This window comes from Strix aluco, chromosome 6, assembly GCF_031877795.1.
Source record: "Strix aluco isolate bStrAlu1 chromosome 6, bStrAlu1.hap1, whole genome shotgun sequence".
NCBI classification, from domain to species: Eukaryota; Metazoa; Chordata; class Aves; order Strigiformes; family Strigidae; genus Strix; species Strix aluco.
This window is the reverse complement of record NC_133936.1, coordinates 3374405-3401667: the sequence shown is the minus strand read 5'-3', so window position 1 is coordinate 3401667 and position 27263 is coordinate 3374405. Positions and strand designations below refer to the sequence as shown.

General features: G+C 37.1%; 1 protein-coding gene across 10 annotated transcripts in view; it reads left to right on the top strand.

Annotated features, from left to right (window-relative positions):
- Positions 1-27263, top strand: part of MBD5 (methyl-CpG binding domain protein 5) — a 105456-nt gene that overhangs the window by 34630 nt on the left and 43563 nt on the right. For 7 of the 10 annotated variants that reach the window (XM_074828503.1, XM_074828502.1, XM_074828500.1 and 4 more), the window contains 5 exons: positions 2393-2528; positions 6649-6840; positions 11499-11556; positions 21346-22023; positions 26789-26891. In XM_074828503.1, the coding sequence (XP_074684604.1) occupies positions 21911-22023; positions 26789-26891 (216 nt within the window). In that variant the 5' untranslated portion in view covers positions 2393-2528; positions 6649-6840; positions 11499-11556; positions 21346-21910. The remainder of the gene's footprint in view (positions 1-2392; positions 2529-6648; positions 6841-11498; positions 11557-21345; positions 22024-26788; positions 26892-27263) is intronic. The other 3 variants (XM_074828507.1, XM_074828505.1, XM_074828504.1) reach the window with 3 other exon arrangements.

Here is a 27263-nt window from a genome sequence, read left to right as displayed (position 1 = left end):
GATTGCATGTATGCTGTTTCTGAATAGTAGCATGCAGCTTTCCTGTCAAAACCAAGGCTTTTTATAAAATAAAAGTCTTTTCATGGTTGTAAGATATATTATTAGTACTTGTCACTTTCTTTATGAAAGTATCAGATATTCAGGATTTATAGGATTGAGACTATAGACTAAATTGATGTCTCTGATTTTCTCCTCTTGCAAATTAAAACTCCATTTCTTTTTTTTTTTTCCTGTAACTGGAGACAAAAAAATAGATAGTATTCCTTCTTATATCTTCTCTGTTCAAAGCTACATCCACTCAACTGACACCGTTGCCAAATCTGTGAAAAATGTTAGTATGTTAGCCTTATAGCTATATATCACATACGTAAAACAAATATGTTAGTATGTTAGCCTTATAGCTATATATCACATAAGTAAAACAAATGTGTTAGTATGTTAGCCTTATAGCTATAGCTAATTTTTAAATTAGCTTCTCTGAAAGACCTGCCTGTTGTTATCATATTTCTTTTAGCTGTAATGTTTTTCACATGGCATGTTGTGTTGTTAGGCAGTTAAAATGCATTTTTGAAGTTATATTAATATGGCCAACTTGTTGTCATACAAAAGAACAGTACACTTGGAAAAGGCCACATGTTCATGCAAAGGTAGTCTTGGAAGGTAGGATATTTGTTTCTTGTTTTCTTGTGTCATCTGTTGTTTTTACTTCATTTTCTCCAGATACTGTGTCTAACAAATACTCGGATAATAGATATGAATCCTAATCAGTAAAGTTATTATTTCCAACAGCTTTATGATGACTTTAGTCAGGTACTCAAAACAGATTTTTTTTATTTTTTTTTTTTTTTTTAGACATGCCTACCTGCTCTTTGGTATTATAACAATTAAAATTTAGAATTGGGATCATACATTTTGAACATGTAGACAGCTAAATACTACTTTTATTTAAACAATGAGATATCCTGAGGTCCTCCTATGAAAATAGGAGATGAGAAGATATTTTCAGTACTGCAATACTCTAAAATAAAACAAATGAGCACACATATTGAATTTCCCCAAGCGCTTTGCACTGGCACGAGCCAAATTGACTGCTGCTCTTTCCACTTCGAGTTACTCATTCCTGTACACGTGCCACTCCTTCCTCAGCGTCTAGGCCAGCACAAGCATTCCTCCAGCCACAGAGATTAGGGAACCGATCTAGGTTAAGACTAATCCAGCAGAAATACACAAATCGGCTCCCTTATCTGATTCACTGAAGCAGCGTTAGCCTCTGTGGAGGAGAGGGAGCAGCACCTGACCTGGAGCAGGGGGAGCCTTTCAGCAGAGGGTTGAGTTGGGCCCTCTGACCTGAATAAGGGGCTACACCTTGGAGATTTCCTCCTGAGGAACAGGAGGAAATCCCAAGTTCCAGCAGAATGAAGAAGTAAGGAATAAATGTGGTGTCTCTATAGTTTTCAAGCTTTCTGCTGAGGAGCTAACAGAGCCCTGATTTAAGCCAGGTCTTCTGGATTGATCAAGGTTTCAGGTCTACAGTGGGGAAACCTGAAAATCCTGTGATCCCTGTAGTTAGTCCAAGCATAATCATGCAAAGATATTTTCACCAATTATTTAGGCTGGTTATAAGAATAAAATTAAGTACAAGACTCTGGTTAGGCTGAGTTCATGATTCTCCATCACATATTCAAGTCACGGAATTAGTTGTAGCTGTGTTTGGTTTTGTCAAAAAATCTATGAGGCATTTTAAGGAAGAATGCCTACAGGTCTAAAATCTACTTTCAATGGTATCTAAGCTACTTTGGGGCTTTTATGTTAATTTTTATATATGTGTATATGTGTGACTATATATAGAGAGAGGCGTGTATATAAATCAGATATAAATAAGCAAAACTGGGTTTCTTTTTAACAATTTTAGATCTCTGAAGTTTTATGGTAGGTCTTCTCAAGAATATCTCATTGAAAAGTACTTTTATCCATTCTCCAACTGTGTGAGCTCTATTTCTATAGCCTTAAATTCTGTGGAAGTGTAAAGCAGTGGAGGATATAGCCAGAGTTGGACCCAACCCTTGGACAGTAGGGTGTGCTTCTGATTTTACATTTATGGTCAGTGAAGAAAGAGGGATCCTTCTAGAGGGCAGTTCAAAATAGAGCTGTATTTAGGATCAGATTAGATTGATTTATTTTAAACCACCCTTCGGACTCTACCTTTCTTCACTGAGAGAGCCTATGTAAACTCACCAGTTTTGTTCAGTGTTTGCTTTTCTGAATGAGCCCATGGTTTTTGTGGAATGAAGCAGTCTGTTAGAGAAGCCGTGCCATCCGTACCAGAAGCGCAGGTATTGATAACTTGTCTTTCTGCAAATCTTGTTTTAGCACAACATGTATTTTATTGCAGGAAGAAGAGGCTTTATCACAAGCAAGCAGGCAAAGAAACATAAAGACTTGAAGAAACAGCACTTCTAATTCTTTCCAAAAGTTCAGAGACCCACCAAAACCTGGTGGATTACCTCCACCAGTCTTCCTGATTTGAGGTAGGTGAATTATCTCTTTGCCACTCCTTCTTCTCCTGTCACATATATATGGATTATAAACACAGTGATTTCAAATTTTAAAATTGTTTCTTCTATTTTCTTCGATGTGTCAGAAAATAATGGTGGGCTTTCAGTAGGCTGGTGTTACAGGCAGTGGTTTTTAGCTGGTGGCAATGTAGTGCCACCACTAGAAATTAGTGATATCCTGTTCATTTTTAGTATTATGGAAGACGATGCACTTACTAAATATAATTTTGTGTGACTTTTCCACTTAACAAAATAAAAATAGCAATTATTGAAAGTAAAATCAGACACAACCAGACTGGATGCTTGTAAACAGGTCTCTTAAGATTCTGCCAGCATTTTCCAGCATGAAGCCCATGGCTCTGATTTGGGATTAACTCTTTTGGAGGAGCGTTTTTCAGTTATGCTACAGGGTAAATAGGAAGAATAATCAAGTTGATTGGTTTGGAAGAAATAAATTTAAAACCTACCTGAAGAAGAAAGAGAACTGGCTGACTGCCATTCTTCTTCTCTGCTCATTTGTGACGTGCACAATTGAAAAATGTTGAGTTTGTTTCAGTTACTAGAAGATCATTTTTTGGCATTTTTCGTTTTTCTTATGAAAAATAAAGTATCTGTAATTTTAGATACATCAGATACCATAGTTGTAAGAATATTGTATGTATTTTAAGAGATTAGATGGGGACAGGATTTTTTTAATCTGTTAGTACAGACTTGTTATGTAAATAGAAAGCTCACAGAGAGAACGAGACAGCACATGCACTGAAAAAACAGATGTCTCTTCCCCAGAAATACATTCACCATGAGATTCCTGCAACTTGGTGACAACTCATTGGGAAGTTTATTGTTATGGATATGTATGCAATCGAAAAATAAACATATTGTAGTCACTGTCTAAGTCTTATACTTGTCTCTGAATGATGAACTGGTGTTTTCATGTGTGGTGCAGTGCTATTTAATAATAGCAAGGACAGTCTGTGACAGTCATCTTGCATGAAATAGCAGACTTCAGAAGTATGAGTGTTTTTTTCAATGTCATGTGTCCATTTTTTAATTGAAAAAAATTCCTTTGCAGGTTTGTTTTTTTTTTTTACAAACGCTTATTTTTAATTCTTTATCACAAAAACTCATAGTTCCTAACAGGCAGAGAAGGATAGGAAGGCTGGTTAAAAGGAGAAGGAGCACAAGACTTTCCAGAGGGGAAAAGTAATGCAGAACCTATTGAATTAGCCAGAAAAATCCTCTTGGCTTGCCATGTTGGAGCCTTTTGATTATCCCTTGGTATTTATAAAACTCTATTCTGTAGCTGGTCAGCTGTCCTAAGCTAGTAAGTTTGTAAATGGCATATGCATAATTAAGGTAATGTCTATTTTTCCAGCAGAAACTTTGATTACAGATTTGCTTACATGTTTTCATTTCCGTATGCTCAGTATGGACAATTTTTATCACTAATTTATTGTTACTCTTTTATTTAGATATTATAAGTTAAAAATTAGGTTATTTATTTGTATTCATTTTAATATGGCTTTTCTGTAGATTTCTCGAGGCCTTTATTAGAAGCTTCTTTTACTGATGCTGCTTCAATCCTTAGTACTGTCCACGTGACCTAGTTATTTTAAGCCCTAGTACGACTTAGGTTTCATTCTTCGGCTATTTCATCCATCTATTGAAATTGTTTCCAGTAAATTAGTTTTACAGTGTTTGCTGTGATTAGCATTATATGCTCAAGGGAAGTTCTTCATGAAAATGTCTCTTATCAATACCTTTCAATGTGTTTAAACATTAATAAATAATTTTGTATGAAGAATGTAATATCCATAGTGAAATTACGATCTAAAATATATTTGTATGCAAATTCTCTAATGGTAGGTTATACCATCTTTCTAGTTGTTTTGTTACTGTAAAGATAAGCTATGTTATGAAGCCACAGATTCTTACTTATCTGTACTTTTATGAATAACCTGTGTAAAAATGTTCATTCTTTGAAATATTTTATGTAGTTTATATACAGCGGAAACAAGTTAAAAATTTCTGTCGTTTCTACAGTTGAAGAATAAATTCTTATATTTAAATTATGCCATTTATATGTTAGATTTTAAGATTTAGAATTTCTGGAGTAATTTAAAAAGCATTGGCATTCGGCTTCTTGATAAGCTGAAGCTAGTAGCTGAGGCCCATTGGTCAGAGCCCAACCTTGTGAGTCCCATGGGTGCTTCACAGGAGCAAGTTCAGTGTGTCTCAAACTCCAGGAGATTTGTATCATTCTCCTTTCACAGTATGTCTGACTTTGTGAGAAACCTTTACTGCAGCTCTGTCCATTGAGTACCCCAATTCTTCACCTGCTAAAATGCAGCATTTTTTTTCAGTCGTAGATATATTCAGTATTTATAGCCCTGTGACCCCTTTAATTTCTAAACTCACAGTTTTGTTTGTTCAACGAAGTCGTTTAACCCTGTCAGCTAAAGGGAAGAGGTTTTATTTTACTAGTAGCAATAATAATAATTTTGTTCTTATGTATGTTATTTTTTTTTATTTCAATCATTTTAATAATACTATGGACTTGGATGTACCTTGTTAGTATTCTAGATACATAAAAACATTCTCTATTAAGAACAGGTAAGCACTGTAATGTTCAGAAGCATTAAATGTATAGTGCTTAAACACAGAAGCTGTCTAGTGCCCCAGTATTTAAGAAAATCTAAACATATATTCATAATTTTACAGGGGCGTAATTTTCAAAGTGATACTGGTTGGGGAAGAACTTTAGCGAGTTAATAATTCTTCTTCTAAGTAGTTTGCATATGAAGAAACTGTTCACTGAAAGGCTCTTCTGGGTTGGTAAATGCAGTCTGAAACAACCAAGACTCTTTGGTACCCATTTTTACAAAATGCTGTGCCCCAATTTTGCCCTTAAATTAGGAAGATGCTGATCAACTGGTAACTCAGTTAAATTAGTGGTCCTAATAAAGTCAATGAAAGCCAAACAGCAGGTCATCACCAAGACAGCAAAAAGGTTTTGCTTATAGACTTAACTAAGATACTTTAATAATCATAGTAAATACTGTATTTGGTATTTGCAGCCAGTGTACTTTATGTGACTTATGTGTTTATACCCTGATTGTTTGGCATATCTGAAATTTTCCATTCACATTTTGTATCAACAGGTTTTCTGTTAGGGGAGAAGGTTTTAACAACAACCAAGACATTTACTGGGATTCAAAAAATATTGGCTGGCTGTTTGCATCTATTTTAATCAAAGATTTATTTTTTTAAAAAATATAAAATCTCCAATGATTCTGAATTTGTTGAATGTGTATTTCTAATCCCTAACTGTGCCCTTACTGAGTTCTCAGGCTTTCAGGTATAATGTTTTAAGGGCCTACGTTAACTCTTTTGGATATGCCTTTAACCTAATGAGCTCCAATCCATTTCACCTCTAAAAGAACTAATTAATTGTCTTAAAAGTCCTGCAAAGACTTAATTCCTTTCAGTGTCAGAGACATTGAAAGTGGCACAATCAAAGCCTAGCTAAGCCAGAGCCAGTGGAGGAGTGCAGGTACATTTTGGTGGTGATTGGAAGGAAATGGCTCAATAAGAGGCGGATGTTATGGAATAACCCAAGTTGTGTTTCAGCTGGGGGTTCACCACTGCCTGTGTGCCTGTGCAAAGACTAATTTAATAGCTCATCAACGATACTGGTGGAACCTTTTACATAACCAAGGCCATCTGCAGTATCGTAACTCTTCAAAGCGTAGACTTTTTGCCTTTGTCGTTGAAGGTTTTTAGCATACATAGGTATAAGTCAAGTTCTCTGAAGAAGTGACCTTTTTTGCATGCGTACTACTTCCATCATAAAAATCCATGTACTCGTTTTTATAGAAATCTATTCACTTTTCTGGACAGCAAACCATCATAATATAGTAAAAGGTATCTTTTTTTTATCAGTTCCAGTCAGAGCATCCTACCCTTCTTTAAAAGTAAATATTACAGTTTATACTACAAAGTAATTGGATGAGGCCTTACAAAGCACTCAAGAAAAGCAAAATAAAAACATTTGGCTCATTTTTTAATTTAAATAATGCAACTCTCTCAACAGATGTAACGTGGGGTGCCAGAGTTCCTCAGATGAGGGGTGTAGTAAGACAAGGAGCCAGCCTCAATGGACATAGCCCACTGTCAAGATCTAAACAGGAGACTATCTAAAGCAAAGCTGAAAGTGCATCAAGAATTTTAAGAAGCCTAAAGATCCCCAAGGTAACTAGAAGCAAGACCATGAGGAGTAATGTAGGTAAGTATTCAAAAGTAAATCAGTGCATTTATTAAGTTGAGAAACTTTTGATTTTATTATGATAGTTTTATGCTGTGGTAGTAAAGTTTGTATTTCAAGTAGTATAATACGAAGGATTTGAGCCGATGTTTAAAAAAATTAAAACAGAAGAACAGCAGACATCGCCAACATTTAATGGTGCGGAAGCAGAAAAGTAAACAATTTAGCAATTCATATCTTTGTACAAGATAGACAGTGCACCCATACGTGGACCTTTTTGATAACAGAACAAAGAAGAAAAAAGCATTCTTGACCTAGATTTAACAGATTGTATTGAAACAGCATATGAAGCACAGTATTTTAATGGTAAGAACATTACCATTTTGTGACAGTGTGATTCATAGGGAGTATTAGTCATAATTGGTAGTAATATATTTTGACATAATTAAACAATAGGACTCCAGTTATCTGTATCAGAAAATATGCAGCACCATTCTTGACCTAGATTATATTGTAATAACAAAGTTAGCTGCCTTGCCCTGAGATGAAGCCAGAACTTTACAGTAAAATGTAAAATAAAATGCTCTTATTCTTATACATTTCCATAATCAAAATATAAGGTTATACCATGTCAACAACCAGCAGATGGAGAAAAAGAACGTCCTAGGAAGCTCAAAGAACACGCTAGGAAGCTGAGCTATAAATACCAGGCTAATTCCATAGCTTTAAGATTTCTCCAAAGCTTTTTTAAATCCCTCCAGAAAAGACTGAAGAGATCCCTAATCTGAAGTGCCCCAGTTGAAGAAATGTGTACGTTTTTATTTTTAAATAAAATTACGTTAATCTACAATCGATTGTTTGGACATCTTAATCAGTGTAGTGTCTGTACTATATTTTTTGCATCAAAATAAGGTTTTTGTACACATGGGTACATTTTCATTTTTATTAGTACTTTCTTCTTCAGAGAAAATACAGATTTCTGTGTGATCACTTCTGAACCAATATGTGTACTATTCCCACAGAATATTTGATGTTCATTTCGAATGTCTATTTTTTTAAGAGCTGTCCCTTTCAGTAGAGAGAGCTAACAGAAGAGCAATCTTCTTTGTAGGATTTTATGAAAATTTGGAAGATCTTTTTATATTTTTTCCTTTGCATTTGTAAATCGTACCTATGGAACTTAACATTCTGGCTATATTTAGAAATATTTTTTTCCTGGCTATTCAATATTCAAATTATTGAAAGCAGGCCTTCAGATTTCATGGCCTTCCAAGGAGGATGTTATTCTCATGTTGTAATTTAATTTGGTGAATCTACGATGTGAACAGGTTCTAAGACAAGTGTCTGTAAGAAAACCTGGATTATGATATAAGTGAATTGTTGAATGTATATATTCTTTCCTCCATAATGTTGGATGAGATGATGTATACACTTGTATTACCGAAGCACTGCATAACGTTTCCTGTTGAAGTTAGGAAAACCAGTAGCTGGGGATGTCATGAGACAGAATTATCATGTAACCATAAAGTTATTGATACCGGTTGGAAGGGATAACTGGAGGTCACACAGAATGGCTGAGGTTGGAAAGGACCTCTGGAGGTCATCATATCCAACCCCCCTGGTGAAGCAGGGTCACCTAGAGCAGGCTGTATGTCCAGACAGTCTTTGAATATGTCCACAGGTGGAGACTCCACCACCTCTCTGGGCAACCTGTGCCCGTGCCCCATCACCCCCACAGTGAAAAAGTATTTCCCAATGTTCAGATGGAACTTCCTGTGTTTCCGTCTGGGCCCTTTTACCTCTGTCCTGTTGCTGAACACCACTGAAAAGAGCCTAGCCCCATCTTCTTTGCACCCATCTTCCAGTTAATTCATACACACTGAGAAGATCCCCCCAGAGCCTTCAGAGCCTTAATTTTCCTAATATGTATTCAAAACTCTCAATGTTGCACATGTGTCTGCTGCTTGTCCTTTAACTGTGGGCGTTGGAGGCCATTCTGGCTCTGTCTTCTCCTCAACCACGTTAGCTAGTTGAAGACAGCAGTAAGATCTTCCCTGAACCTTCTCTTCTTGAGCTTCTTCTTCCATAAGGATCTCTTCACTTCTTAAAAATATCTCTTACTTTCTGCACTCATGCTTTGCTTAAGAAAATGCATTAAAAATAATATCTTTTTCAGAAATTTCTGAGCTTCCATGGCATGTTCCCTCTATAAGAAGACGACAGTTGCAGAGTTTGGGGGGGTGCGGGGGGGGGGGGGAATCACAGATCTTCATTCCTAGAGTGCTGGAAATTTTTACAGTGTACTATACCAGTGTCTGACACAAGACTCGGGATGTGTTCACTGTTAGTGAGACCGGAGGTAGAATGTATTTTACAGTACTGGACGCTGCCCTTTAAAGAAAATTTGTATTAGCCAGAAGAAGGCAAAGCAGAGCAACAAGCTAGTGACAGATTTAGAAAGCAGGACTGTTAAAGAACAGCTGAAAGGATTGGGTTTGTTTATTCTAGATAAAAAGAGAACACCGTAGGATGGGCATAAGGCTTTAAAAAGATAAGAGGTTTTTATAAAAGCAATGGTGGCAGTTGCTCTGTAGATTTAAAAAAAAATAAAAAAGGCAATTTCAATTTGCACAAAGGATAATTTAGGATAGATGTAAAGAGAAAACAGTCCAAGCTTTTTTGTTTTATCTCATATCTGACTTTAAATATGAATGAATAACTGGATATTTTACCTGTAACTGTCATTCCTATGATAGGAAATTTTTAAAAATGCGTAAAGCAGCAGCTTTCAGAGACTATCTTGGTAATTTTTACCTTCCACCACTGGCACTGGGCTGAGCAGATTGCTCTCCTGAGATCCCTCTTCAGATCCTCAATTTCTGTAATTCTGACATCTTAATTGTGGGATTAGCTCTGTTTTGTTTCCCTGAAAACTTTTTCTATTACCAATAATATACTTCGGTTGAAGGCATGTGGTATTTAAAGTCTTCACGTGTGGCAGTTTTCATTACAAAAAAATGAGCCAAAGGACCTTTTTCCTTAAACAAAATGCTATGGAATGCTTTGAAAACCTCTTCTTTAAAATGGAGTGAAATTCAATTTCGGTGACCTTTGGAAATTCGCCACTGATTTCCTTGAATTCAGAATTCCATTGAGATGGTAGGCTGAAGCATGACGTAAGAAACCAATGCATGCAAAACAAATGTGGGAACCTATCCTACCGGTCTGTAGCTTGAATTCATATTTCTTAGATTTTTCTGCCAAGAGTTTATGGCATTTGTTCATGACACTAATGGCTTTGTTTATGGAGGGTTTTTTTGTGACAGAATATATTTGTCTTACTAAATGAATTTCTTTTGATCAAGCTTTAAATATATTGTGATGAAGAGCTGACTAAATGGTTCTTTGCCTACATTTTTTCCAATAGCTCACTTTTGGAGCATGGTGCCAGAACATGCTAAATATCTGTTTTACATCCCTACTGTCTGCATTTCCAGAGACATTTTTCAAGCCTATTCAGAGAATAAAGAACTGTTGGAGTTTTAAGTTAGTATCTGGCACAACACATCGTCCTTCAATTGGGATGAAGTAGTGCGTTTTCTAGGTTCTCATCTTTTTTGGAGCTTTGTTCTTAAACTCTTGGATGTACTGCTTCCTTAAAGGGACACATGGTTTTCATTTCTGGGTGCCTGTGGCCCTTACTCTCATTTTTCTTTTCTCTGCTTTGATGAGCTGGTGGAAATCTCTTACGCTTGTCAAGCTTGAATGTGATTCACCCTTTTGTTTAGTTCCTTCTGAAGAGAATCAAACCTTTTTTATCTAGCTTAGCATACATGCAGTCTATTGCACATGCAGTAAAATCAGGTTTTATAGTACATCAAGTGAGCAAAGCCATGGATACCTGGCAGGACAGAGTTGAGCATCGTTACCAGCTACCATCTTGCTCTACATTAAACCTAACGATGGCAAAACACCTCCAAGAAGAGTTTCACAACCCCTGTACTGAAGTAGGGAATAGAATGCTTTTTATTATCATAAAAACAAATGGTTCATTTTCTCAGAGCCAGACTGCAGTCTTCACAGTTTATCAGACAATGAAATTTATCCTTATTAAGGTGTCAGTGTGAATATGTCTGCTAATTGTTATATAAAAATTCAACCCCAAAATCCACAGACACTAACATTTAGGTACTTTGCTCATTTTAGTAGGCTAAAAATACCTTGGCTTTCTTAAAAGTAAATCTCTGAGTGAAGGGGATGGGACAGCCAGACAGGAAAGAGTTTTTTTACTCATGAAGCACAAAATCTTAATTGAAACTAGTGACATGTGTACAGTGGAGAACTTTTATCATCTCTGTTGCCGGAAGGCAGATTAAACTTTAGTAGAGTAGATTTGTTTAAAAGAAGTTGTACATTAGCATTTTCGTAAATATTGGATTATTTTTTTTTCTGTGCTCATGATATTTTATGGAAATGAAGTGTGTACAAAATACGAAGTAGAAACAATTATTTTAGAGTTTCAAAGGAGGAATAATATTCTAAGAAACCTCTCTGATTAAATGTTTATAAATACGAAGAAATAATTAAGAATAATTTAATATTGAAATCTTAACATCATAAGTAGACTGTATTGCTTATAATTGCTTATGTTCTGTTTCAACTCATTCTTTATTTTTCAGCTTGGAATGAACAAGATGAACATATCCACCTGCAATTTAATGCTTAATGAGGAAAAAGGTCAGGCTATTTTTTTTTTTTTTAAATCCTGTGCCCCACTGTTAATTAGTATATTAAAAAAATGCCTTATATGTGCATTACTTATTTCATAGATCTTAAACCAAATGTGATGTTTTCATATGAGGGTAAGAAAGAATATTTTTAAATCAAATTGTAGATTCATAAAACAGCTGACTCAGACCAGTGTAAGTAGAAAAAGAAGCTATAGAAGGAAAGGTCATGTATACAGATCTTCAGAGAGATTCATTTAAAAATGATTAAACTTATAATTAATGGACCTCTTGTATATCAAGAAAGAAATGTTTGTCATAATTTTCATGGAGTGAAAGCATTTAAAAGGATTAAAATCAGCCACCCCCTTTTTATTCAAAATATCCTTGAACTTCTGAGTCCTCTTTTAGGAAACAGAGAGAACTGTCTCTTAAGTAAAACAGCAGGGCCAAATTCTCCAAATACTTACACATTCAATTGGTGTATCACTGAAAGACAGTAAGTAATAATCTGCTAATGCCAGGGATTCATCTATCATACTGTACAGGTTTGTAGCACACCAGATTTCAGAGAGGCAACCCAAGCTCTCAAACACTATTACATTTATGCCAGATAAGGCTGTAGAATTTGCATTAAGGTGTCTGAATAGCTGATTTTTATGTTATAATATTTTTTAATATCTTAAGAGTATTTTCATTAGGGAAATTGCTGAGTAGAGATACATAATTCAGTAAACAATTTAAAAAATAGTGCTTGGAGAAGAAATTCCATGTGTCTAAAAATAGTATAGTCATGTGACATTACTTTGGCACAAAAGCATAATTTACAGGTTTAATTTGCAATCCTACGATGTTTCTGACATTCTCTCACACAGAAATTCGGTCTGAATTATTCAAATGATTTAAATATTGCTGTGTCCTGAACTTCAGGTGTCTAATACAAAGGAGGTTTATCTAGTTTGTTGAGACCTCTGCGTTTAAGATACGGGAGTATGATTTTCATTTTTACCATTTATTGCTTAATTTTTGATATCACAGTGCACAGTTAATGGAGATCTGGGGCTAATCCGGTAATTGTTATGCCAGTAGCTCAGAGCCTGTCACCATATTTCTAGCAATCTGAGTTTTTCCTTTTTTTTTTTAACTGCTTATCTAAAATCTGATTGGGTTTTCATGTGTAGGTTTTGAAATAGTTACATTTAGATACTATTTTCTTTTAAAATTACCTCTTTGTTTTCACAAATTTCTATTTCCCTAGTAATCGGTAAGTCAATAATGTACAGCAGAGCTGTCAAGTAGAACTGAACATTTGCAAATAGTTATTACCTATTTATTTTCTGCATCTATTTATTAGATACCTTAAGAACATTCTGTATCAGATTTTCCTGAAAACCTTATAATCTTCATTATAAAACTATATATAATAATTTCAGATTTTTGGAAGCCTGGAACATGAGAATTGAAAGAAGCTTGTTATTAGTTTGTTCATGTGCCTGGATCTCCTTTTGAAGTGATTTTAACTTTAACTCTGAAACTTTAAAATACTTATAGCTAAATCATGTCATAATAATCAGTGTGTTATTTTAGAGGCTTAAGTTTATGTTAATTTTAACTTTTTTGGATAAATGTGAATGCCTGCAGTGGTCATTTTCTAATGAGTCCGTAGTAAGAGCAATCCCACTGTGACAAACCAGATTTTTCTCTATTAATATCCTCTTCTGTTGTGGGAGTTGGTCTTGGAAGGTCTGAATTTTCTCTCTTGTAGGCACAGGTTGCTTTTTTCTTCCACATTTTGTAGTCATCTTTTTCTTGATGCAGAATCATGGTAACTTTCCCTGATAGACTCTTCTAGAGCTTGATAGTTTCTTACAGAGGTAACTGAATGACAGTTGGTGTGGAAAAGTTTCAGTGTTATAGCCATGAAAGATACCTGAAGCCACAGAGAATTAAGATTTACTCACGCTTGTTCCAAAATAGTAAATTCTGGAAAAGCATTACCTCAGCAAAATCAAAATACTTTAAGAATTGTGGCTTTCTTATGACAAGATGGGTTTTGGAGGAGACAGAAATTCCTATTCGAACAAAACAGAAAGGGGACCCAGAAAAAGTGGCATTCCTGGTTGCAGAACTGATATGTGCTGATGATGCATCATCGCTGTGTGATGCAGAAGAACTGAAGAAAAGCTGTTCAGAAAAAATATCCAAGTGTAATTTCTCTTTATATTGTAGAAAACCTCGTTCTTCAGAATGCTCAGCTAGGGACCTTGCTTGGCAGCTCTTCTCTGCTAAGGGATACTTTACCTGCTGTCTTGTTTCAGAGATTAAAAAACTAACCAGTTTGTGTAAGATTGTTAAAGCTTTATGCCTGCAGATTGAAACAAGACCGTTGAAAAGTAAATGTATGAATGGCTTTTGGCCATTTAAAAAAAAAAAAAAAAAAAAAAGAGAAAACAAGCGAGTGCAGGTTTGTTTTTCCTAGATTTGTAGGTTGCTGGAGATGGACATCATATATTATAGAAGTTCCTCATTTCATTATACGAGTTCCCCTAAAGTGAAAAAATGGATGTAATAACATTTCTTCATTTCTTGTTAACATATAGGTTAGTAATACTCTGTTTCTCAATATTCTCTAAGAAAGGTTTTGATAATGGTGACGTGATTCTTATCTACAGAATAACTTGGTTGATTTAGATTGCATACCAGATACTAGTTGTCTTTTCTAAAAAATCTCAGTGCTTACATTATTTTGACAGTAAAGTAGGCCTGTCTCACATGCACACGGTTTTGACCTATTTCCCTCGTAAAGAAAAAAATTAATGTGGTGGAAGGCCTGAAAGAGCATTATGACTCTTCTGTATTCTTCTACGGACTCTATCGGGTGACTGATGTATTTATTAAATTCTTACTGAGTAGACAGAGCTGAGGCTTAAAAAGAAAATCCTTTTGTTTCCTGCCATCTTTTTTGATTGTTGTGTAGCTCAGTTTTGCTTTTTGTCAAAACCCTTTCAGAGATGCTATGTGTATGCATATATGCACATGTGTGTACAAAGGAAGTTCTTGAAAGGATGTACTTTCTCCATTCTTTCATTCAAATTGAAAACCTCTGGGAGTCACACAGATAGATGTGTTAAAAGGCAGTCGTACTTTGAGGAGGTTTCAGGGTTTGGTACTACACATACACTAAAGAGTCATAAAAGAATGGTGCTCCTCCCCAGTCCAGCCATTGCCTTGGACAACTCTAATGGCACAGTTAAATCTCCTAAATTGAGGATATGTTGCAGCTCAACGAACTCCTGATTTTCACCTGTACTATGAGCAGGGAGGATATCAACTTCTGATAAGTTAACAGCATGCTGGACCAAAATGCTCCAAGAGAAGACATTCATATTTTGTGCTCTTAATGATCAGCTAGAATCTGTGACCACAAATCAGCCTTTCTCCATGAGAATATTTTCCTTATTGTTTTGTTCGTGTAGATTCACAGAATCATTCAGGTTGGAAAAGACCCTTGGGATCATCGAGTCCAACCATCAGCCCGACTCTGCGAAGTTGTCCCCTACACCACATCCCCCAACATCTCATCTAAACGACCCTTAAACACACCCAGGGCTGGTGACTCCACCCCCTCCCTGGGCAGCCTATTCCACTGTCTGACCACTCTTTCTGTGAAAAATTTTTTCCTAATGTCCAGTCTAAAACTCTCCTGTTGCAGTTTAAAATTCCTAAATAGTTCTGAAGTGACTGCTTTGGTCATCTAGTCTGGCAGTATAGGAATACAAATACTATAGGGTTCTGTCCATGCATGTGCAGGTAGGCAAAGCTGGCTGAGCTGGGGCATGTCCAGTGGGCTACTGGTGAAGATCCTTGACTGTGGATGTAGAGACAGGTACAGGGACCTGGACTCTTGAAGTTTTTTTGCCGTTTATGAGTGAATTTATCCAAATAACTACCATTTTATAGAGTGGTTAAATTGGGGGCTTCCGATCTTAAAAAGTTCTACAGCATCAAAAGTAGTATATATTAGGAATACATAAGCCTTGTTATAGTACATTATAAAGATATTCTTGATACAGTTCAAAATAATTCAATACCAAAGGTAGCGGGACTGGTATAAATTGATTTGGCACTAGGGCAATTTAAAATGTATCATTTTAATTAAGTCATTCAGTGCAGATCAATTTTCTGGTTGTTGCAATGTATTCTTAATACTCTGTATTTACGAGTAAGATGAAGATGTCTGTCTCAAACCAAAGGCCGGAGTATATCATGTATACAGAGTATTATAGTCCTGGATAGCAATACAATGAGATAAGATTGAAGGCAGAAAGGTTTCCTTTATACTTCAGGCACATTTGTTTGTTGAATCACTCACCTAAAAATAGGGCTTCATAAAGTATTCAACACCAATCTAATTAGTCAAGAGAATGCTTCTTTTCAAAATGGAGAAGCATTCCCAAAAAGTGATGCAACACTTGTATCTAATTAGATGATACAGGAGAATCCTAACTAATTGCTTTGATAGACTTAAACAGATTAATAATGTGCAAGAGGCAACTAAATAAAAACCCATTTTAACTCTGCGTGGTTTGAAAATAATGCTTTTTAAGAAGCTAAAACTTCCTGATAGTTCTAAAACCCCAAGACCATGATTTGAGGGCATTTCTATTTCTGAATGTATTTCGTAGGTTTTTCTGTGATAGAAAGGAAAGCTTAGGAAATGAGATTGCCATTTGTATCTATAAGCAGTGTTTTGTGTATGTTCTAAGCATTTGCAAGACTTCATACCCAAATCTGGTCATTCCATAAATAAGCACTGGGTTTTGTGCATCAGAGAGGCAGTCACTGGTTGTAGACTCTAAGTAGCCCTTTGACACATGGAATTTTTAGACTCACTTAAAAGTTCAAGTAAGAAAAAAATAGTGGAGCATCTTTGCAATATTTGACTGTCAAAATTTATCTTAACTGGCTTTACGTCAACTTATTAATAAAATAAATGTTATATCATATGTGATAGATCTGAATCCAGACTATTAGTATCTAATTTAAGTTGCTTTTTACTTTGTACCAAGTTTTCTATTTCACCACTGGACTAAAAGATTGTTAAAGTAAACATTAACAGCTGAGTGTGCAAAGAGGCTTCCTAAAATGCAACATTTCAAAAAGTGAGACAGTTGCATTAAAAATTGAAAACATACTTACAGCATATGAAAACGAAGGAGAGATTTTCCAGGGGTTTGAGGGAGCTGAAGGAGGGGAAACAATTCAGTGTAGTTTTGCATAGTTCTCCAATGAAATATTTTTAAGCATATTGTAATGAAACTGGACTGCAAAACAAATCTAAACAGCATGTCTTGGCGCACAGAAAAAAGAAGTAATTGATTTAGATGTGGAAAGTTGTGTTACTCGTGGTGAGATAACATGAGTTGTCTGGAGTTGTTACGAGATTACAGAGACGAGGTATTTATTATAGGAGTTGATGAAAATCAGGCCTTTGGGTAGAAGCCAGTGTCCAAAATACTTTGGATTTGGTCCAAAATCCAAATACTTTCTATCCCAATCCAAAGTACTTCAGACAGAACACTTTGATGGAGAAGGGGAAAATGGTATATCAAAAGAGACAGGATTTTTCTGCAATCCAGTTGGAAGATTCTGGACTGGTAAGAAATGGCAGAGGTTTGAGTAGTCAAATGGATGCTCTGTGTGTCAGGGCGTTCACGGTGAGACTGATCGCCAGTAGGATTTAAATGTCTTTTTTCAATCTCAGAACAGTTTGCTAAACCTAACAAAGCAGTGCCACTGTCCCCTCCAGTTGTCCCCTTACACTTGCAGCTTCTCGTCTAGGCTGCTTTATCATATAAAATGTATTATGAAACGAGCCTGTGCCAGCGATAGGGTGAAAAAGAGCCAAACCCAGCCCGGTTTAAGTGACTCTCATCTTCTTTTTCACTGCTATCTTCCTTAGCTCCGTTTTCTTTGTTTGGCTGATAACAAGTTATTTGGAAAATGCAAAGGATGCCCTTTGTTGAAGCAGATTTGAGAGGTTTAACTCATCTTGGAGAGACCTGTACTATGCTTAACTTTTCTATGATGTTATTCAGTTAAATAAAGTAACACATGACAACTCTGCATGTGCAGTTTAGTGAAGGATTTCTATACCAAAACATCAACGGCAACCTCTTACGTTTGCCATTTGTGCCTAATAGAAAAGTGCAACAGTTACAATATATACTGGTGGGCCTGTGTGAACCTCATGGAGTTCAACAAGGCCAAGGGCAAGGTCCTGCCCGTGGGTCGGGGCAGTCCCCAGCACAAATCCAGGCTGGGCGGGGAGGGGATTGAGAGCAGCCCCAAGGAGAAGGACTTGGGGGTGTTGGTGGGTGGAAAACTGACTGTGAGCCAGCAATGTGTGCTGGCAGCCCAGAAAGCCACTCGTGTGCTGGGCTGCACCCAGAGCAGTGTGGGCAGCAGGGTGAGGGGGGGGATTCTCCCCCTCTGCTCCGCTCTCGTCAGACCCCCCTGCAGTGCTGGGTCCAGCTCTGGGGGCACCAACAGCAGAAGGACACGGACCTGCTCCAGCGGGGCCAGAGGAGGCCACGAAGATGCTCACGGGGCTGGAGCACCCCCCTGTGAGGACAGGCTGAGAGAGTTGGGGGGTTCAGCTGCAGAAGAGAAGGATCTGGGGAGACCTTAGAGCGGCCTCCCAGGACTGAAAGGGGCTACAGGAAAGGGGAGAGGGACTCTTGATCAGGGCGGAGCAGGGATGGGACGAGCGATAAGGGTTTTAAACTGACAGAGGACAGATTTAGATCAGATCTAAGGAAGAAATTGTTCCCTGTGAGGGTGGTGAGGCCCTGGCACAGGTTGCCCAGAGAAGCTGTGGCTGCCCCCTCCCTGGAAGGGTTCAAGGCCAGGTTGGACGGGGCTTTGGGCAACCTGGGCTAGTGGGGGGGTTGGAACTGGATGATCTTTAAGGTCCCTTCCAACCCAAACCATTCTAGGATTCTATTGCCTGCAGTTTCTGGAAATCTGCACAGAACTGTGTTGGAGTTTAGTGGAAAAAAAATCTCACTTCCATGAGCATTTTCCTATAAATCATGGCTAGTTACATACTGATTAGCTGTGTACTTCTACATGGCTAGTTACACACTGATTGGCCGTGTACTAAGAAGCTTCCAGGGAGCCATAGCCCTCTTTTCTGTAATTCGTTGCACACAGGCACATCAGTGTGTCCTCACAGCCCCCAAGTTGCATATGAGCACAGTAAATTACAAGAAAAATGGTCAAACTTCGATGATGTGAATAGCATTGTTCACTGTTTTCTGCTCAGGGTGAGTGTGGTGTTTGAAGTATTTTTGTACCTGGGGAAAAATGGAAAATGGATCATCGTACCTGTACTCTGATTCATTTTTATTTTTTACATCACTCAAATCCTTGTGTTAGTTTACAGTTCTTTAGTCTCTAGTATCCTCAAGAAAAAGTCACACAAACAATAAACTTTGACTGAAGGTATATGATTGAAGCAGCCATTTTATCCCAATTCACTGTACTGAGTAAAAAGATTTAAATATTTTCCACAGACAAAGCAGTTAAGTGAATTCTTTTGCCTCTTTTTGTACTATTTCAAGCTATGTGCAGTACAGAAAAACGGTTTATCTGATTAGATGATAAGTATTAGGGTGGTGATGGAATGGGATGTTAGCTGAGGCAGAGCATTGCAGAACCAGTAGAAATATAAGGTTACTTCAAAGGGTCTCTTGCTGCTTGTGCAAAAAAGAAATTGATGGCTATTATTTTCTCGTAATGGATCCAGTGCAATTGCCCTAAATAGCAACATGAGCCACAGCAAGACCAGGCTGAGAGATGAACAACCTTCTCTGTGCTGTGTGCTTGCAGTATTTTAAATATGTATTTTCCGATTTTACTGTATTACAGAAAGTTAATTCTCATTAAAAATAATAGGGAAATTATTTACCTGTTTTAGCCTTACATGGGATCTACAATAAAAATGCCAATGCAGCATCCATCAGTAATGCTGAAACTTGAAGGTAAATTCTGCCTTGGTTTTGATAAAACATCACCTGCTACCTTCTTAATCAGGCTAAAACCAGTCAAACGCCAAAACTTCTAAACTGAAAACCTGAGAGAATCTTGAACTGTTGCCAAGTGCTCTCCAAATCCTATTTCTGTGTACCAGATTTAGAGATTAAAGGATAGATTGTTTTCATATGAGAGATGGAAACGTGTTTCATGTGACATTCACTCCTCTACCCTTCGCTAGTACTCAGTCACCTCCCCACTGTCAGTGAGCAGAATCTCATCATAGTCTCCTCATTCCTTCCCCAGTTTTGGTCAGCCAAGGTTTACATCACAGAATCATCAAGGTTGGAAAAGACCTTGAAGATCATCTAGTCCAACCATTAACCTCACACTGACATCCTATTGGAATGCTCCAGAATGTAGGAAGGTTCAAAGAGATCCCTGCAAAACAGTGCCAGGCTATTCTAGAAGGCTTCATCCTACAGAAAATCACTCTCTTTATTATGAAAATCACGCTCTATTCTTCAGGTTTCAGCACCTTAGTCAAGGGGGTATGTCCAGCCGTCTCCTTTCTAGTCCACATCCTTCTTGTAAATACCATGGCTATTTTTTTTTCCTTTATGTAGCATTTTGAACTTTACATTTATAAGTAGCACATCTAAAGAGAACGTACTGCATAAGTGTACTTAAGGGAATATTTTCAAGAACTATATTTATGCCTTCCTTTAGTGGTCTTGAAGGAAGGAGCTGTTATTACTGTTAAATATAGAAGTAATGTGTTGTTGGTATGGTTGTTGCAGAAATTTTGTAGGATCCTAAGACTTTATGTTCCATTTCTATTTCAGAAAACCTTTTCTTATTAAAATCAGTCAGGTCTATAGTAACATTTACTATGTTTTAAAAAGTTAGCATAACATTAGTATTAGGAGTAAGGCAGAATTGACGTGCGATTCCAAATAAAACCTGTTAGTATTGTTACTACCATAGTCATCGGTGCCATCGTATGTTTGAGTTCTAGGATTGTGGGTTTTTCTCACATATTTACTATTTGAATCATGTATTCCATGTTTGTCTCACCTCAATAAAATGTTCGATCTTGAGTTAAGTCTTACCTGGTCAACTTGAGAAACTATTTTGGGGGAATAACACAGTTCTGAACTTCTTTCATGAAGATTTGCTCATACAGTATAATCATGTGAGGGAAATTACTACTTATGATATTCAGATTGTCTCATAGGTATTCTGAGATCAGTGCATTGATGCTGGCTTCTCCCTTTTTATTATACAATTATTTTGTAAGATGATTATTTTAATTTAGACTAAATGCAGGGTTCTTCCATTTTTATGGATATCAAGCCTACAAGCAGCTTCCTTCGCATTAAATTCGTTCAGTTTTATAAACAGTTTTTAAAGGGCATTGATTGAGCTAGTCATCTGTTGATAATTCTGAACAGAAGCATATGTGAAACTATTCAGTTAAAAGATACATCCCTTAATTCACCCAAACTGTACATTAACTATTTAATAACAGTTGCACTCTTGGAGCTTTTGAGATGTAGCTCCATCGCATCCACATAGAAATAGAATATGCTAGCAGGATTATATTTACCCAAAGCCTTATTTTGATGGTTCCATTGACATTTAAAATTTTGATTCGAAGCTCTTTAAATGGATGCAGCTGTATACATCTTCACAAGTTACTGAACTGGGTTGAAAGACTTCAGAAAATGGCTCATGTGTTTTCTATCTCTGTATTTTGCAGGCTGTTTTATTGGAGCCAGGGAGTCATGAAAGAAACTCAAGAAGACAACTTGGATAATGAATGGAAGATAAAAAGAAAACAAAAAGAATGTGGCATATAAAGGGTATAATACCTGGAGGTATTAGATCTGACTCATATTTATAAAAATGAGACGAGCTTTCACAAAATACAAGTTATCTTAGTCATCAAGCTTGGAGCCATGCTGTTGAACTAGAAATTCTCCTTTTCCCCATTCTCCTTTCTGACAGGTAACAAAGGATTGGTGAATTATGGTTTTCCCAAGTTGGAAGCACTAATTTTTATCTATATAGTTCATCCTTATGAATATATAAGGAGTTAAACATTGCATATTTAATGTGGATTATAATGGGAAACTGACTCATTAACAAAAATGGCCACTTTTAAGGACTTGGTTTCAAACTGAGCTGGAGCCTCCCAATGCACTTTGTACAGTTTGGGGAAAGGTGTACTGAATGGCCTTCTTTGGGAGGCCATGATGACATGTAGTAAAAGGATATCATCTTACTGTTGATATCTTTGAAGACTCATAAACAGAAACAGAAAAATGAATGGTGGAAAGGAGTGTGACGGAGGGGACACGGATGGAGGGCCACCAGCAGTGCAAGTTCCCGTTGGTTGGCAGCGACGGGTGGACCAAAGCGGAGTGCTGTATATCAGGTAAGGTTGTCTGAGGTGGTTCCTGGTTTTCTTGTCATTGTAGTTTTGCCAGAACGTGTGGTGAACGAGTGACTCATCTAATCTTTTGTACTCCAAAACTTCAAGGGCTTGTTCTTTTGGAAGTGCGAGATCATTTTTTTCTGCTGATATTAGTGGAGTCCACTTATGTCAGTTTGTGCCATTTGCATGCGCTTAACGTACTCTCTGATATTGCTTGATCTTGAAAATTTGATAATCCTTACTATACATTTTGCTTTAGGCATTAATAGTTCTTTATTACTTATTATTGTTGTATGGGTTTTAAAGCTAAGCAGTAGCAGATTTAACCTTACTTAATATCTTTATTATTCAAACCTTTTACAATGACGCTAACCAGAGGTTTAGTTATATGCGACATCTGAGATGAGGAGAAATCTCTGCTGGTTTTTGCCTGCTCCGAGATGCATAGGCATTGCCTTTTCCTTGCAAAGGCTTTTTAGAAGAGCCTTTGCTGGTGGAAATCAAAGCAGCAATGAGGCAGTTCATGGCAGGTAAGGTAGAGTAGGACTTGCTTCTTCTGTCAGCCCCAAGCCTTCAGCTTGGTTCCTGCAGTGCCATGCAACTTTATCCTCATATTCTGTAGCTCTTCTTCCCTACGTCTTTTCTGGGTTTATTTTCCAGGTCTTCATCATACTTATTGTTTTTCTTACTCCCCTTTGAAAGGAAATTTAAGTGGTGTAACTACTTAGCTGCAGAAAAGATGAGGTTTTGTATGCCCTGTGAAGGTTCTGTGTTCAGTGTCACTGACTTTCTCCAGCAAGATTTACTTCTATGGATTCCCAACATTTCTCATGTAGAAAAAACAGGAACACAAGCCTAAATCCAAAGTTTTAGGTATTGCATTTGTTTATTTTGTTGGCTTATTGGATTTTTTTTTTTTTGCTTTACCCTGGAACAGTCACAAAGAAATGCATTGAAATTACTATTAAATTAATGTGTTCAGACAAACAGACTGTAAATTAAATGTTATTGGAAAAAGAGATCAAAGTTAGCTTTAACAAAACATCGGTACATCAGCTTTACATCACAGAAATCTAAATGATTATCAGTCTTTTTTTTGCTTAATCTTATTCCACTATTCTGTGGTTAAAGTGGCTATTTTCACCACACTTCATGTATTACCAATACAAAATTCTTTAATGAGTCAAAGCATACTCCAATTTTACACAAAAGTACCATAAAAGATCAAATGCATTCCAGGATTTCTTGTCTATATTTTCAATTAGCAGAATCAAACAAAATCCATGTCAGTGATACGCATGTCAAAGATAAATTGCCTTCCCCTTGTATTTCTCATTACAGCTATAATTTACTGGGCCTCTGCCTTAGTTAAAAATCAATGAGAAAGAAAAAGTTGTGGGTTGTTTGTTTGGGTTTTTTTTTCCTATCATCTCTATATCCAGGCATCAGGACATACAACGCTTTGGTAGTTTTATATTCCTGATGATCCTACCTGCTTTTGAACTTCATTTTCTACAACTGTAAGAAGCAGGCTGCGGAGCTTGTGCTGCTTCTTCAAGCATGTGTCCTACATGTTTATAGACTAGTAAATTTTGGTATAATTCTGGCAGTTATTTGCTTTTCTGTCTTCTTTTTATATATATTCTCTTTGTTCGGGGGACTTTCTTAATATTTCTGTTCTGAATTGCCTTACACAAAACACTGTTTTTATTCTAGTTGACCCTATTAATCAAGCTTCCACTTGCCTTTTTCAGCTTGGAGAAGTTTGCATTATTTCTGCCCTCTTCCCAAGTTTTGCCCATATATTTTTTTTTTTTCCTCTTTAATCCGATGGTTAATTATCTCGTTGCCTTCTGTAACCCATTCTGATTAAGGAAAGGCACTTAGTATGGTCCACAGCTCTTACATTCTTATTTGGTGCAAAGCCCAGAGTAGGATATGTTGGCTGGAAAGGATGGAAGTCAAATAATCCAACCTCCTGCTTGATGTGGAGCATCTGCAGCACTCGGTCAGGTCAACCCTTGGTTTCACCAGCTGCATCTTCAAGGATTGAGTTTGCACAACCTCTCTGGGTAACCTGCTCTACTGCTGCACTGCCCTTCTGAAGGAACAACCACCTTGAAAATACAGCATTTATTGCGAGAATGAAAGGTCAAACAATATTGACTCAAAAGCTATCCAAGGGAAAATTAGTGTATATATTAAGATCTGACATGATTTAACTAGAATAGATGATCCCAGCTGAATAAGGACTCATTCTCTTTGTGCTTCCTTATAGAGCATGCATGCTTTTCTATCAACTGTCAACAGTTGCTTTGGATTAAATCCATTAATTAACTAGTTTTTATTACTGGTAAAAGCACTGAGTCGAGTCTCAGTGCTTTTCTTAGTAAAACAGTGCTACTGCCTTAAAGTAGAACCTAAATCTCTTCTTCAGCTTACTGTGGGTGAATAGTCATCAGTGGAATAAACTGAGAAAAGCTCTTTAATAGCAGGAACAGATTTCACAGCTGTCTGTAACAGATCCTAATATATTTTGTAATTTGCTCTTTCTTGTTTCTTTGGGAGACCTAAAACTTCTGGATGACCTCAGTGCTGAAAAAAAAACCCTGGTAGTTTCTTATAAAGGAAGCTGTGGATTATTCTTTGCGGTATAGAAGCGTGAGGGAATTTGTGTCCACAAAAGATATTTTGCAATTACATAGTCAGGAACAAGGTAGAAAGAGAAAAATTGGGTGTTTTTAAATTTTGTTGTTTCTTCTGGACAAATAACCATGCATATATGCACAGTAGGGCTGCTGAATCCCACATGCCACAGATTCAGTGGGCTGATCTGTGCATTCCTGCTAAGCCTGAGTATCCAGACTTTCCTTTGCACCCCCTGATTGCTGATGCAGTACGTATGTGCCTTACAGGTCTGTTGTTTCCAGGCTCCTATATCTCCTCATGCCTGAACTGGGCTCATGTGCCCAGGCAAACTGCATGTCAAGGAAGGTTATTTAAAGTTGCTTTATTCTAGAAACAGGAAAAAAAAAAAAAGAATTCTGATGGTACAGCTTTACTCTTGCTGCTCAGTAGGCATTTTTTACTAATGCAAATAAAATGGCATCCTGACTCCAGAGCATATTCCCAGGGATACCATTTAATGCAAACTTTTTCAGCGTCACAGAAAGTGTCCGTGGAGATTTTTGCGTGTAGATGGGATAGTGGAGAGCAAATGCCAATCTGAGTTTTTCCTGTGGGAAGCGTCTTCAAGTATGGATCTCGCTTGGGGTGAGCAGTCACTCCTGTGTGGCAGTCAGGACAGGTTGGGAATCTCCAAAGCGATCGGCCAGCACTGGAGATGTGGAGCTGAGTTAAAATGTGATAGTGGTAGCATCGTGGTTTAACCAGTCTATCGCTGAAATGAGAATAAATAAATTAAAAAAAAAAAATAAAGAGTAGTTTCCCTTTACTCCCCAAGTATTTCAATTTAAGGCAGGGAGTTTTGGCTTTCTGACCTATCTATCACTTCATTCCCATACCCTTATTTTCAGATTGCTCTCTTTTCTTGCTTACCCTCAGAACCATCACTGTTACACATACAGCCCGGGCAGTTCTCTCTAAAATAAGTATTTCAGGGCAAGTCTGGTAAATAAAGTACTTATTTAAGCCATCAGCATAACTCTAAATGTCACTTGCAGATGTTGCTTTATATGTGACTTGGTTCTTCTGCAAAATTAGGTGTTTGTACATTGGGTTTTAAGTATGAAGTTTATCATAGTTTGGAATTTTGACTCTTGGCTGCTTTCATGATCCAAACTATTCCACTTAAGTTGTTTTTGTTAAAGTAAGGGCTATTTACAGCTGCCATTACGAACCAGTGTTTTAGCCAGTCCTCATAAATTATTGTATTCTTTCCCTGATAAACAGTTTAGATGGCTAAGTAATAAAGAGCAATCTGGAAGTTAGAGGCTTGTGACATGAGAACTTTTTTCATCTTATGAATTAGTGATTTTGCCGTAACAGAATTTCCAGTGTCCTATTTTTGGATATGGAGATAATGATTTTCTGGTGGGAGTTAGAGAAATCCGAGTGCAGTTTATCAGAAACTCATTGGACTGGCTTCTTGGTGTAATATTTCTTACTTTCAGTGAGAGGTTTGAAATTTTAGCTGAATGAAACCAAACTGTTTGTGCAACTAAGAGACCCAGCTAAAACAGTTTTGCGACTATGCCCCCTTTTTTGTCTGGGTTTGCTCAAACTCCTTGAAACACACTTCCATGTTTTTTCTTTTTAAATTAGGTCCCAGCCCTAAAAAGTAGAGATGACTTTCGTGCCTGCACGGAACTGCAGTGATGTGATGGGGGGCGGGGGGGGAGGTCCAGGGGGACTGCACTCTGCCTGTGTGTTACACTTCATAGGAGAGAAGAGGGAGAAAAATAATCTTAGTGTAGTTAGGTGGTAGTTAAAGCTTTCAAGCAGGGCTGCAATGTGAATAGTAAATATCAATAATGTCAGTGACTTTCTTTTCTCTGCACTTGCTGTGTTTGTTTTTCTTCCTTTAAAATGTAAAGAGTAAAATCTTCCTTTAAAATTTTTGGGAGGGGCTGTTTTTGATAAGTATCATCTCAGTTCTTGACTAAAAGCAAGAAGTACTATGAAAAAAAAATATGAGATCTTAGCTCTGTTATTTTAAACACTCTCTTATGTGAGCTGTTAGAATGGTAGATAGAAGCCATGACCTATCAAATAGCTTGTATTCATCATTTCTGTTCCTTTACAGTCCCAGTGGGTCTTTATTATCCTGCTTGGAGCAGGTGAAGACTTACTTGCTGACTGATGGAACATGCAAGTGTGGCCTAGAATGTCCTCTTGTTCTTCCCAAGGTAAAGAAAAACATCATTTTGGATCTCTGTGCTCTAATCCTTATGAGCTATGTCAGCTGATGTGCTATGCCATGACTTAGTCTCTGTTCCGGTCTCACATATAAAATAAGTGGTATACACCCAAAGATTTACCATAAAATACAAAATTAATCTCACTTTTGCCTTCTCCCCTCATGGACAATATCTGACTCTGTTTTTATGGTGTTTGAACATTAAACTGGAAACCTACCATCGACAGCATCATGTTAACATGTGAGAGTCGGAGCCAGACACTGACTTACGTGATAGCTTCGGTATCAGCTTCACAATTTTATCATCTATACACAAATTGTAAACTTTTCATCTTAATTGCAGGGCAATCTCAAACACACA